The sequence below is a fragment of the Pelodiscus sinensis genome, unplaced genomic scaffold (genome assembly GCF_049634645.1).
Source record: "Pelodiscus sinensis isolate JC-2024 unplaced genomic scaffold, ASM4963464v1 ctg82, whole genome shotgun sequence".
NCBI lineage: Eukaryota > Metazoa > Chordata > Testudines > Trionychidae > Pelodiscus > Pelodiscus sinensis.
The window spans coordinates 252,507-265,026 of NW_027465999.1; the positions used below are offsets into that span (position 1 = coordinate 252,507).

The 12,520-nt window shown below is 46.2% G+C and overlaps 1 protein-coding gene across 2 annotated transcripts; it reads right to left on the minus strand.

Annotated features, from left to right (window-relative positions):
- Positions 1-4,436: 4,436 nt before the first annotated feature.
- Positions 4,437-11,158, minus strand: LOC102457710 (E3 SUMO-protein ligase ZBED1-like). 2 transcript variants are annotated; one of them, XM_075917955.1, is made up of 4 exons: positions 11,016-11,158; positions 10,167-10,294; positions 7,701-7,857; positions 4,437-6,732 (listed from the first exon to the last, which is right to left on the minus strand). In XM_075917955.1, the coding sequence occupies exons 3-4, from the start codon at positions 7,849-7,851 to the stop codon at positions 4,685-4,687; spliced, it is 2,199 nt and encodes a 732-aa protein (XP_075774070.1). In that variant the 5' UTR covers positions 7,852-7,857; positions 10,167-10,294; positions 11,016-11,158; the 3' UTR covers positions 4,437-4,684. The 2 variants fall into 2 exon arrangements, with proteins under 2 accessions (XP_075774070.1, XP_075774069.1); XM_075917954.1 differs by lacking the exons at positions 10,167-10,294; positions 11,016-11,158 and adding an exon at positions 9,464-9,577.
- Between the last annotated feature and the right edge of the window lie 1,362 nt (positions 11,159-12,520).

Here is a 12,520-nt window from a genome sequence, read left to right on the forward strand (position 1 = left end):
TTATACTGCTTTTGCTGGTTATTTCAAAACTAGTTATACTATGTTGATGGAGCAGGACATGGATGTTAGAGTTGAAAGAATCAGACTTATTTCACATAACAAAGAGAATGCTAAGGGATGACTTGATTACAGTCTGTGAGTACCTAGGTGGGGAACAAATATTTAATAATGCTCTTCAGTCTAGTAGAGAAAGGCGCAGACCAACCCAGGAGCTACGAGTTGAAGCCAGACAACTCAGACAACTGGAAATGCGGTGTACTTTTTTAACATTGAAGGTTATTAACCAGTGGAGCAGCTTATCAAAGCGGATTCTCCATCACTGACAGTGTTTAAGTCTGTCTGTTTTTCTTAAAAATCTGCTTAGAAGTGACTTTGGGGAAGTTCTCATCTGTGGTCTGTGTTGTACATTGGGTCAGACTACAGGATCCCAACAGTCCCTTCTGGCCATGGAATCTTATGCATCCGTGTGTTTAAACAATACGCTGTGCCAGCTTCATACAGCTATTTGGTGGATGAGGTATACAGAGAAGTCATTATCATTACTATATCTGCTTGGATCTTAAAATGCCTTAGAAACTTGTGACAGGCCAGGTGAGCAGAGTCTGGTAAAGGCCAAACTAAAGTTCTTCAAGTGCTTGCTCATGTGATGTTGATTTCATTTTAAGTCTGCATGCGCCCATGTGCGCATTTGTTGGAGATTTCTACCTTAGTAGTATCTGTAGGGCTGGCTGTGGTGCCCTCTGCAGAGGTGCTTCTGTGCAGTGCTCTTCATCCTCACTTGGTGGTTAGTCACTTGGTGGTTGGTGTCACACTTGGTGGTTAGTCGAAGCACTTTTCCTTGTTTAGCAAGGGGGTAGGTGGTTTATTCTTGTCTCAGTGGGCTTCATCTCTAAGGCTTTTGTAAATACTTGGTTGATAGCATTAGTTAAGTAGTTCTTAAGTATTGTTGTTAGTTAGCAGCAGGGACTTATGCCTCTCTTGCCTGGCTTCAACATGCAGCAGGCCAGTGCCCATCAGTGATCCACAGGACAGTTGTCTCAAAGCCACAGGAAGGACAAGTGTCCTATGTGTCCCAGCAGGAATGGGATATTTGCTCGAGAGCCCTACTAATGGAGGTGACTGTTTGTCCTGCGTCAGAGCCCTCCATGGCCGAGTACACTTGATTTCAGTGCAGACCGCATCACCAGCACCAAACTCAACCCGGCACTGTGCCTCTTCGCCATTGCCCAGAAAGCAGCAGAGCCCCTCGGCGCCCAAGAACAGAGGGCCTACGGGCAAAGAACCTGTGTCAGGCCATGTATCTGTTTTAGGCCTTCACGGTGGGATCGCTACAGTAAGACCCCCAAGCCAGGCCAGGGACTTATCCCCCACCCCGGGCAGGGCTCCAGGGCCTAGAATGGGGCCTTCAGTGCCCTAAGTGGTTTTGGTGGCTAAAGTGCAAAGCTGACTGGCTTCACAGGTGCCATGCCGGAGAGAGAGGGGGCTCCATCCTTGGCACTATAAAGCAAGTCCATTGGGGTGCAGCAGCAGAGACTGGCAGATCTCTCTCACTGACTTCAGACCCTAGCACAGCACCCCAGCTTGCTAGCCAAAAGGCTTAGGTCCCCGATGAGATTCCTGCCTAGTACGTGCAGAAACCCTGATTCGAGTCACTATTCCTTTCACTGCTGGTACGGAGGAGCATCCAACTCCAAGTCGCCTAGGTTACAGCTTGAGAGTCACCTAAAGTTGAACTAACATGAGCAAGCATTTGAAGAAGAAGAAACGGTTCCCTACCTTTTTGTAACTGTTTTTCTTCGGGATGTGTTGCTCATGTCCATTTTCCCACTTTCCTATCCCACTGTCAGAATTGCCAACAAGAAGGAACCTGGAGAGTGCAGGGCCAGGCGCCACCACCAGAGTGTGCCACATGTGGCCCTACGGATACCTCTCATGACAGGAGGGTGCACACCCACCTAAAATGGAATGGATGTTTCTTTGGGGTTTAGTAAAAAGCATAGCTTCTCTCAGGTAGAGCAAATGCTAAAGTAAAACAAAAGGGTTTCATGGAGCCAACAGCCTCTGTGGGAATAACAAATTTGCACGTCTTCCATTCCCATGAGTAAACTGAGCTTACTAGTTAATTGGAAATTACAAGTGATAGAGAAGAGTTTTTAAAAATTGCACCACAGATCCAATCCCAGCCGAACTTTGTTTTTTACTACAGTTACTTTGATATTGGTTGTGACCTCGAGGTATTTTTTTAGCATCTTAAGACTATTAAAACTGACGGTCAGTCCAGCTGACCACTCGGCCTATTTGGAACACTGGCATTGTCTGTCGGAACAATGACTCTCCTTTATGCATGAGGTGGAACGTTCTCAGGGCTCATCCAAGGCTGTGGAATTTTCCATCTCTGTAAGAATTCAGAGCAATTTCAAACCTCGTCATCTTCCAATTCAAATGTAGCCTCACTTCTTCAACATGACCGTCACAAATAATAACATATAGCACACCAGCCCTTCTTCCTTTTATGTTTAGTCTCATGCACTTTCCCCCTAAGGGAGAGTAATAGAATGAGAGCCACACATGACATGTCAGTCCCTTGTTTATTTTAGCATTGGAAGACACTCAGATACTACAGTGATGAGAATGGCAGAAGATCCAGCAATGAAACTAAAGGTCTGTTTGATTTGTTATAAATCTTATCAGCGGTCTGCAAGTCCCACTGTCAATATCTCAGAATATTGTGAAGCACCATAGTGGGTCATGAAGTATTGCACCAGTTTCCCCTCTCACATTGTTTGCACAAGCACTAGAATAATGCAGAACTGTGAAGTGGCATTGTTGTTGGATTTCTTTAGCTTGGATGGCGAGTAAAACAGAACTAGGGTTCCCCCCCCCCCACCGTTGGGTAAGAACCAGAAAACAGATTGTGTTGCTGGGTTGGAGGTTGTTTTACGAGGCTAGATGATGAAATCCTTCCTCCTACTAGTCAAAATGCTCTTCTGTAGCCATTTACTGAAGCAGCAATGTTCAGGTCAAAGGCTTGAGAAACTTACTCACCAATGGCAAGTAGGACAGTTTTTCTGGAAATTTGCCAATTATCTTCTGCAGAATTTGAGGGTTTTTTTTTTTTAAAGTTTAAAGAAGCTAGAGAGCTTTCTAGCTTCGTGGCTACAATGGGAAACCTTAAAGTACGACCAGCTGTCTTCTGAAAATACAAACACAAAGCCTCGAGCAGTGCATCAGCATAACCTGCCTCCCGCTAGCTCAGTGTACTCTTCACTTTGAAGCCTGTCACGCCCCCAAGCCTTGTCTATACACAGAAGATTCACTGGTTTCACTTAAAAAAAAAAAAGTTAAAATCCTGTTTAGTTCAGCAGGTGCAAACCACTGGGAATATATGTGTACTGATTTAAAATTGGTCATACTTATTTAGCATGGGCCTGTAAATGTACCAACATAAGCTACATTGATCCCTATTCACACAGGGATGGATGGTTAGTATAATAGGCCAGGAGAGACCTAACCTCCACTGAGCCAAGCCCTGGCCGTGCCCATACTCCATCCTCTCCCCCAACTGATGCCCAACTCAGTTCTGGGGGTAGCGCTAAAGCTGCCCTGGTCCTGGGAACCGATGCTGGGGATGGCCCAGTGCCCACAGAGCTGGTAGATGGGGATTTGGGAGGAGGCGTTCAGGGTTCCAGCAGATGGGGGTTTGCATCAGTTTAATTAAAGGGGGACTTTAAACTGCTTCAAGACCATGTGTGCAAAATTCCTATGATCCAGTTCTTTAGCCACTTAGATCAGTGTAAGACAAGAATATCTCCACTGAAGATAGTTACGTGGCTTTAAAATAGGCGTGTGAGGGAAGAATCGAGTTTATGGACCAGGTCATCAGCTGATATAAATCAGCATAACTCGATGATTGATTTATTGTACCAGCGGAGGTGCTGCCCCTTTATGTGGAACTTCTGTGCAGTTTTCTGCTCTCTCTTCCCCCCCCAGCCTAGCCATCTACAGGCTCTGAAAACTGACAAAAGACAGGATTTGTCTCCAGTGTAGTGACCCATTGGACGATGTGTTGTTGAGGGCTGCCCTTGGTGAACAACTTTGCTTCGCTCTGTTACCAAGAACAACCTCTTGGTAAAGAGGAGAGTAGCTCTGAGGGCTGAAGCTTTTAGCCATCAGTGCAACTTGAATAACATCTCAAAATAATGGACAGTGGCCTGGTTCATGAAAACTCACAGCTTTAGACTAGGCAGCAGTAGGATCCATGCAGCAGTGAATAGTGTAACATTTATATATATTAATATATTTGACGTTTCTTTTGTAAAAAGGTTGCTACAATGTGAATTTTTATATCCTTTACGATTTTACTAGTACACCCGAGGGCCATAGTCAGAGGTGAGGCCATGAAGTCCAAATTGGTAGAACTTACATTTTCTTTCAGCTCTTGAATTACGTTGTATTTGAGTTGGATGAAACGGTCACAAAGTGGTTAACAAAACAGGGTTGTACATGTAGGAAGGGTTTTGGAGAAACACTCAGCATTGGCTTAACTCTGTTTCCATTGACATCAAAGGATCGTTTCAATGGCAATGAAGTTGGCCAGACATTTTTCCAAAATCCCACCAAAAAGATAGACACACATTACACACTATTACACGTCACCTCTGAACTCTCCCACCCTTGCTGCATTTCAATACTGGACAAGTGGATTTCTGCCCCGCATCTCATTACTGTTTCTCATTGATTCCAAAAAATCAAAATTTTGGTGCAAGAACAGAATTTGGTCCAGATTTTCAGGAGCGAGGACTGCTCTCCGATGCTCCAGCGTGCTCTCGTTGGCAGCAAAGGCCTGGTCTGGCAGCACGACAGTGGCTGGTATGGAAAGATACTGCCTGCCTAATCTTGCCACGGCGGGGAAGCGGTGCTCATTGGTTTTCCACCAGTCTAGCGGATTGGTGCTGCGTTTGCAGAGAGGCTCCACAATGTAGTTTTCCAGCTGCTGATGGATTTCTGGCATGCTCTCCGTTGGGTCTTTCCCCAAAAGGATGTCATACATGCTCTGGAACTGGCCACTTGGGCCTCTGTCTTTATGAGCCGACATCTGGCTCCCTGCTTCTCCTACCTCCGCTTTGTAATCTGAGTTTGGCACCCAGAACTGAGTAGAAGATGGGGACTGGTGGTTGAAGACCTGCGACAGCATATTCTTGACTCTCTTATGCAGCTCACTCCTCAGGCTGGGGCTCAGGAACCTCATCTCCTTGAAACGGGGGTCTAGAAATGAGGCAATAATCGCAGGGCTTTCCAGCACCTTCTCGTCCTCCGATATACTCCAGCGCTGCATCAGCTCTGACCTGATGTTGCCCACCACCATCTTGATGACATCACTGGACTCTTCCAACTGCTGCCCAATGGCAGCGACGATACCGTGGATGCACGGCATCAGGGAAGAGATGGAGATGTTCTGCTCCTCGCGCAAGAACGATGTGGCGATCTTAATCGTTCTCATGACTGGCACCAGGTCCTGCAAGAGCTTCCATTGGTGGTCAGCCAAGTTCTGCACAGCCAGTGTCCCTTTGGGATGTTCCTCCAGCAAGGACATGATTGCCCATTTGAGGTCCAGGAGGCTCTCGCACATCTCGATGGTAGTTATCCAGCGAGACCCCACATCCATCACCAGCTTCAACTTAGTTTTGTTGATCGCTTCCAACTTGCTGTTCAGCGAGCAGGTGGCTTTTGCGTCCTGTTGGAAGTAGCTCACAATGCCCCGGGCTGCAGTCAGAGTCTCTTGCACCTGTTCAATCTCCAGCCCTGCCTTGATGCACAAGTGCAGTATGTGGGCAGCACAGCAAAGGCTGGTCCAGCCATAAACCCTCTTGAGCTGCTGCGAATTCATCATTGTGTTCTGCAGGGTGTCATGCATCACACAGAAAATGGACTTATTTGATAGCCCAAACTCGGACAGGATGCTGTAGAGCTTCTCTCCTAAATCACCCTCTCCTTTAGTCTCGTGCACTAGCAGGGTTTCCAGGGTACATCTTGCCCGGCGCCACTCTCCATCAATGAAGTTGGCCGTGATTGTCAAGTATGTCTGGTTGGGCTGGGACACCCAGAACTCCACACAGATGACTATGGATTGGGCTGTTTGCAAATAGCGCTCCAGGTGCTGCTTCACCACATTGTATCTATGCCACAGCATGCTGGAGAGCTGAATAGGAGATGGGAGGGTAAAATTAGGCTCTAGATACCCAATGAGGAGGCCAAACCCCTTGTCTTTCACCACAGAAAGAGGGTGGAGGTCACGGAATATCATTTCAAGCACCAATTCCAGAATCACATCAGTCCTCGGTTCCGAGCAGGATGCAGCATGGTACATGTAGTTTTCTGGTGTCATCTGCCGGGACCTCTTTATCATGTTCTCCTGAGCCACGTAGTCAGACTCAGAAGCCTGGTCATCCTTCAGCTGCGACAGCAAAGTGTCACGAATGCTGTGCTTTCTCACCAAGTGCTCCCGCATGGTGGTGGTGCTGTTGTGGAAGGAGAGCTGCTTCTTGCACACGTTGCACTCGACATAGGCATCTCCCAGCTTGGTGTAGTAGTTCCACACCTTGGACTTGCGGCGGTCCACGTAAAGGGAGGTGTTTGTGCCGTCGTGATTCGCACCTTTCTCTCTCTTCCTCCTGGCGGCAGGGCCGAGATTGGTTGCCACGCTGTAGGTGTTGAACACCATTGATATTTCCTCTGGGGGGAGGAGAAAAGCCAAAGTCGCTATTAATATAATCCAAAAACTTGTACTAGCCCCCTCCCAACCTCTGAAAGCACGGTCATTTCATGACTGCATAGAGAGTCAGGCCAGAAGGAGCTGCCTACTCTGATCTCCTTTACATCACAGACTATAAATGTCACCCAAATACCCCTGTGTTGAGACCAGTTACTTCAATTAGAACAAAGCGTTTCATCTTCCGGCCTTAAAACTGTGCCACAGGCAGAGAACATGAGAGCCCAGGGTGCCATCAACACCAGAGCCTCATGCAAAAGTAGGGAATTGATAAAGTGAGATGTGTCCAGTTGATCTCAGCAGGCAAACCATGCCTCAAGCTGCCGAGGAACACAAATAAGGGACAGGGACGGTAGAGCTGTAGGAAAGGGATCAATATTGAGCATGCTGGGAGACCAGTAGTACGTGTGTAAGTTCAGGAGTTGGTGTGGAAGCTGTCTGGTTCAGCCAACCTTCCCGAGCTTCTTGGTGCCATGTGGAACTAAGTTCCTCCTGAAAGTTGGTCTGCTCAGCATACTGCCCAGCAGCATGCAGAAATTAGTTGTACATGTTTGGTTTTAGTTATGAAGCTCTAATAGTACCATTTGGGTCCCACTTTATATAACGGGGATGCATTTATAAATACTTTATACCGGTTTCATTGATGTTAAAAGCATGCCACAGACATGAATGGCTCCTAACATATAGAGGTGGTTATGAATAACCTGTTGGCTTGTGAGACTCTTTAACAAATGGTTAATCAACTATTATAACATCTATTCATCTTTTGGAAACTACTTTAAAATGTTCCCTTCCTGTGAAGTGTGACCATTATTTATACAGCTCCATACACGGGGACCTGGCTCTTCATAGCCAAGCCTGAGGCAGATAACAACCTAATGGCATTGCTGTATAATTAATTATCACAAAGAGGCCAGCGAAATGCACGTACCTTGCACTGTCTGAGGGTATGTCTGAGTGATGACAGGCATAGGCGGCTCTTCTATTATCTCCTCTTTGGGCTGTGCGTCCCCTCCGCTGTCCTCCGGCTTAATACATTTCTGCAAGAACTGAGCTGCCCTCTTGGAGTTTACATCTGCCATTTCGCTCTTAAGGGGGGAAACACAATGATCAATCATTAGAACGACAAGGGACAGGGCCCTTCAGTGCTGCCTTAGGCAAGTAAGCGGGTGGCTGGCGCGGGGGCCAGATTCTGTTCTTGGCTCCACAGGATTTACAGTGCTGTAAGTGAGATCAGTATCTGGCCCCGGTCCTTCTCTCCTATGGTAATAATTAGTGCTAACGTAGCCCCCGGCAGCCATGAATTTGCAAAGCAAGTCAATATTGCCTCCGTTGTACAGTAAACATTTCCGCCAGTGTATTTGTAGATCTCCAGGTCACTGCACTCATCTAGCTGGAGCTACTGCATAGCACAGGGCATGGAGTTTCGCCCAGTAATTCCTGCAGTGGAGGAAATTGCTCTCCCTTATGCAGTCTGTTCTGTGTAGGTGCTCCCATATCTCCGTGAACCCAAGAAAATGGAACAGTCCTATAAACAGGTGCATAGCAGGGCTAGACATGGGTGTGTCCAAGGAAAACCTCTGTAAGAGATCTGACCGTTGGGCAGGGTTTCCTGCATTGGCAAAGGATTCTGATTTCCTAGCACTGAATAGTGCACTGTGAAGTACTGACTTCTAAATCTCCTTTACCTCCCTCCTTCCGTCATATTCAAAAGCTAAGCCCAGCATTCTGCCTATGTCAGTATCAGAAGGGATGCTTACAGAAGCAGCTTATTTTAACAGGTGATCTTTTACGCAGCTGATATCTACAACTGCACTGCAGCGTTCCAAGCAAGGAGGAGGGGCCATCTGGCAAAGACCAACAAGCCTCGAAGGCATCATAAATCATGAATGTAAATATTATTTGGACAGAAAGCTCTGCAATCAGGACTCTACGGTGTCACCTATAAAACGCTTGGATACATGCACTCCAAATAGTGCAGAAGATTTCACAGGAAAGCTGTATGTCAAATGATGTGGCATTTCCTGGGTGGCTAGAAATACCTATTTATTATTTTATAATCACGAGATCTCTTGACGACATTAGATACCATGGTGATGGAGGCTATATAAAAACCTAAGCTAGCTAGGTCATCTTTGACAGCAAGAAGCAAAGGGAGCAAGACATATTTTCAAACGAAAATTGCAGTCTCTGCATGGTTTGCACCTGTTTCAGCATGCTTGACATGAGAGTCTTTTAAAAGTCCAAGCCAGGCTTATCTCTTATGCTAATGCCTCCTCGTTTCTTCCTGCCCTCTGCTGCTATTCATTACTGCAATTGCCTCATTTAACTCTGCAAAGCCTTACGAGGAGGGGAGGACATGCCGTTTGCACGGAAGGTGCTGCACAATGCATCGAGAGTCGCGTTGTATTGTTAAAGGAGCGCTGGATGACCGTGGAAATAACCAAAGTGGTGACGTCACTTTTAAAAACCTCCAGCTGGTCATATGCAGAGGCTGTGGTCAAAGAAGCCCTGCCTGGAAAATAATCTCAAGATTAATTTGCTATAAGAATCACTGTTTTACCTCCCCTGCTTTAAAACACTTGTAAATTTTAGGTATTGTGTTCAGCACAGAAAAATACCCTAGAGTGCATAGAGTGAAACAAGACTTAGACAAATGAAGAAACAAGCAGGCATATGATAGTGTATACTCACTGCTTTGTTACCATGGGCATAATACGGGCTGGTGGGTTGTTTGCAGTCTCTGAGCTCTGTGCAGTGAAATGGGATACCTAACCTTTCATCTGGAAGTAATTCATTTAGGGCTCCTCTCAAAAGTTCACACTGGGATGAAAAGTGATCTGAACTGAAATGGATGTAGTCTTTGATGGCAATGAAGCTGCAGGCACATCGGAGCACAGATGCATACAAACTTATGCTTGTGTACAAACAGGGTGGGGGGGGGTCTTATGGTTCATATTTATAATAATACCTCTGCATCTTCAATGTATAAAATAATCCAATTAATCATCAATGATTTCAACATCAAGGAATAAAATTCTGTCCTTGGCTAGCTAGTTAATAAGACACAAATTTTAACGTGTGGATAATTAGCCATTGGGGGAAAAAAACTTCCAAATGGAGAAGTGGTGCTTCTTCAAATGCAGGTCCCTAGGTATATTTGACACGGGAGTACACATGCATGCCATAATGCGTGCCTAGGCGGGAACGGGGTACAGGGAGGGCTACCCAGAGGAGCAGGGAGGAGACATGAGGGAGCACCCTATTTATCAATCAACATTTTGGCAGGGGCACGGGACGGCAGTGCACCTCCTGGGTGCTGCCACGAATCACCTGTGCACATCATGACCCCGAAACCGGAGAGTTCGAGCAAGTTAATGTGTCCGTTGCTCCGCACCTGTGCACTTGTCCTCCTTGAACTAAGGTAATTAGGGGATCAGCACCTCTCCAGGTCCTTCTTATCGCCACATAGTCTGGGATGGAATCCTCTGAGCCTAGAACTGCCTGTGTCGTTGTCTTCAGAAGCTGTAAATATAATTGTACACAGTTTTTGGTATTAGTGTTGTTAGAGCTTTATCATTATAGCATAGTTAGTATGGCTTAGTCTTCTCCCCACCGACAAAGACTGTGTCCAAAGTCCTGGGGTATAAGAACCTATCTTATATCTCCTGTCCCTGCTCCTCCGGGAGCACAGCTTCTGTTGCCTTGAAGAGGTCTCATCTCTGCTCTGTACCTCTGATGCTCTCTCCCTTCTCCCTCCCAAGCCTGCCATGGATAAGAATTCTGACTGAAGAAATACTTTATGGAGACCTCAGTTGGACCCAAGTCAGGGTGACCCGCCCGCCCTTTCCCTGCCATACAATAGCCTCCATTGATGAGCAAGGCACAAGCTCGGGCAAAGGCCAGAGCTGCTAAGTCCAAGGACTCATGAACAGGAATCCCTGCTATTTCAGACTATCTCTTGACCCTGAAGACATCAGGACTTTCTGTTAGGTCACTGCGAGTCCATAGCAGCAATAGAAGACTACTGCATTTTACAAACCCACCAACCACTGGATCCCTCAAAGGTCTCGTTGGGACATTCCTAGTGGTGACGAAACCTACATCACAATAGGACGCAACTTCATACTCTCTGTACACTCTAGATCAGCCGTTAAACCACTAGCTATGTATTCAGTGTCCTGCCTCTCCATGTAGATTACCATCCCTGTCAGCCAGAGCCAGCAGGCCCTCGTGGCTTACCCACCATCATTTTTCACAAGAAGGGGTTCTCCTCAGCTGCACCTGAAATTCATCCCCAAGCTAATTTTTGAATGTCATATGAATCAACGTATTCTTTCCAAATTTTCATGCCTCCAACGAGGAGAGGAGAGACTTCATTCTCTTGATGTCAGACAGGTTTGGGCATTTTATCTGCAAAGAACAAAGCTGATTAGGACATTACCTGGGTGATTTGTTGCTATAGTGGAGTGATTGCAAGGACAGACATCTGGTCAGTGACACTAGTTAAGTGGATTTCTGGCTGCATCATTCTTTGTTAGCAGTTGCCACATATTCCTCCCCTGCATTCTGCATTGGTCCAGGCCTCCGCTGCAGTTGGGACAGCAGCATTACACATGTCTATTCCTAACACCTCCATTGTGTTCGAGTACCGCTTACCAGTCATCCACGTGTGGAATACACAAAGGGTACATCTACACTGCAGCGCTATTTCGGGATACTTCCAGTATCCCGAAATAGCTATTCCACGTCTTGACAGTGCACCTGATATTTCAAATTAGTTTCAAAATAACGGGCGCGCTATTCCGATGTCCTTGTAAGCCTCTTTCCATGAGGATTAAGGGACATTTCGGAATAGCAGTTTATTTTGAAATTTGGCACTGTGTAGACAGTACCAAATTACAAAATAAGCTATTTTGAAATACACTCTAAATAAGCTATGCAATTCATGTAGAGCAAATTGCATAGCTTATTTCGAGCTAAGGGTGCGGTGTAGACGCACCCATAGGGACCAGCACTCGAAGAAGAAATGGAACTTACCTATAATGAGAGTTTCTTCAAGCTGTGTGGACCCTATCTGTATTTCACGACCTGCCCTCCTATCCCTCTTCTTTGGCTCGTCCCAAGTTGCAGTAAGAAGGGGAATTGGAGAGGTGTCAGTCTGCACTGCTCCTTATGCCGTCCGGTCAGAGCATGAGGAGGAGAACTGTGGAAGTCCAACAGTCACTAATTACTAGAAATCTGTCTCATGCAGATCATGTGGAATATAGATAGATACCACACATCTCAAAGGACTGCCAGTTACGGGTCAGTAACCTCCATGTTCTCCATCTTGTGAAGTCTTCACATCCACACTTGATGACTTTTCTGGAAGAGAGGCTTTAGCCAAACACATATTTGTGGGCTCAGTACAGGAATAGCTGCATCAAAATCTGTGGCCTGTGTTATTCAGGAAGTTGGACTAGATGATCAAAAGGTCCCTTCTTAAAATCTGTGAGTCTCTGAAACCCAGAATTTGGCTTTAGCTAATTAATTCAGCACATGCTACTTTAATTAAATATCCCTTTATGCAGCTGTGGTCCACTGGGCAAGGCTCAAGACTTAAAGGCAGGATCACTGAGACCGTGCAAAGTCCCATCAAATCCATGGTGTGTCCTGTAAGTGCAATAATTCCTTAGGCTTTTGTGGTGTCAACCCAATTGTAGGAGTGCGGTCCAACCTGTTATATCAATCAAATAATACAGCAACTGA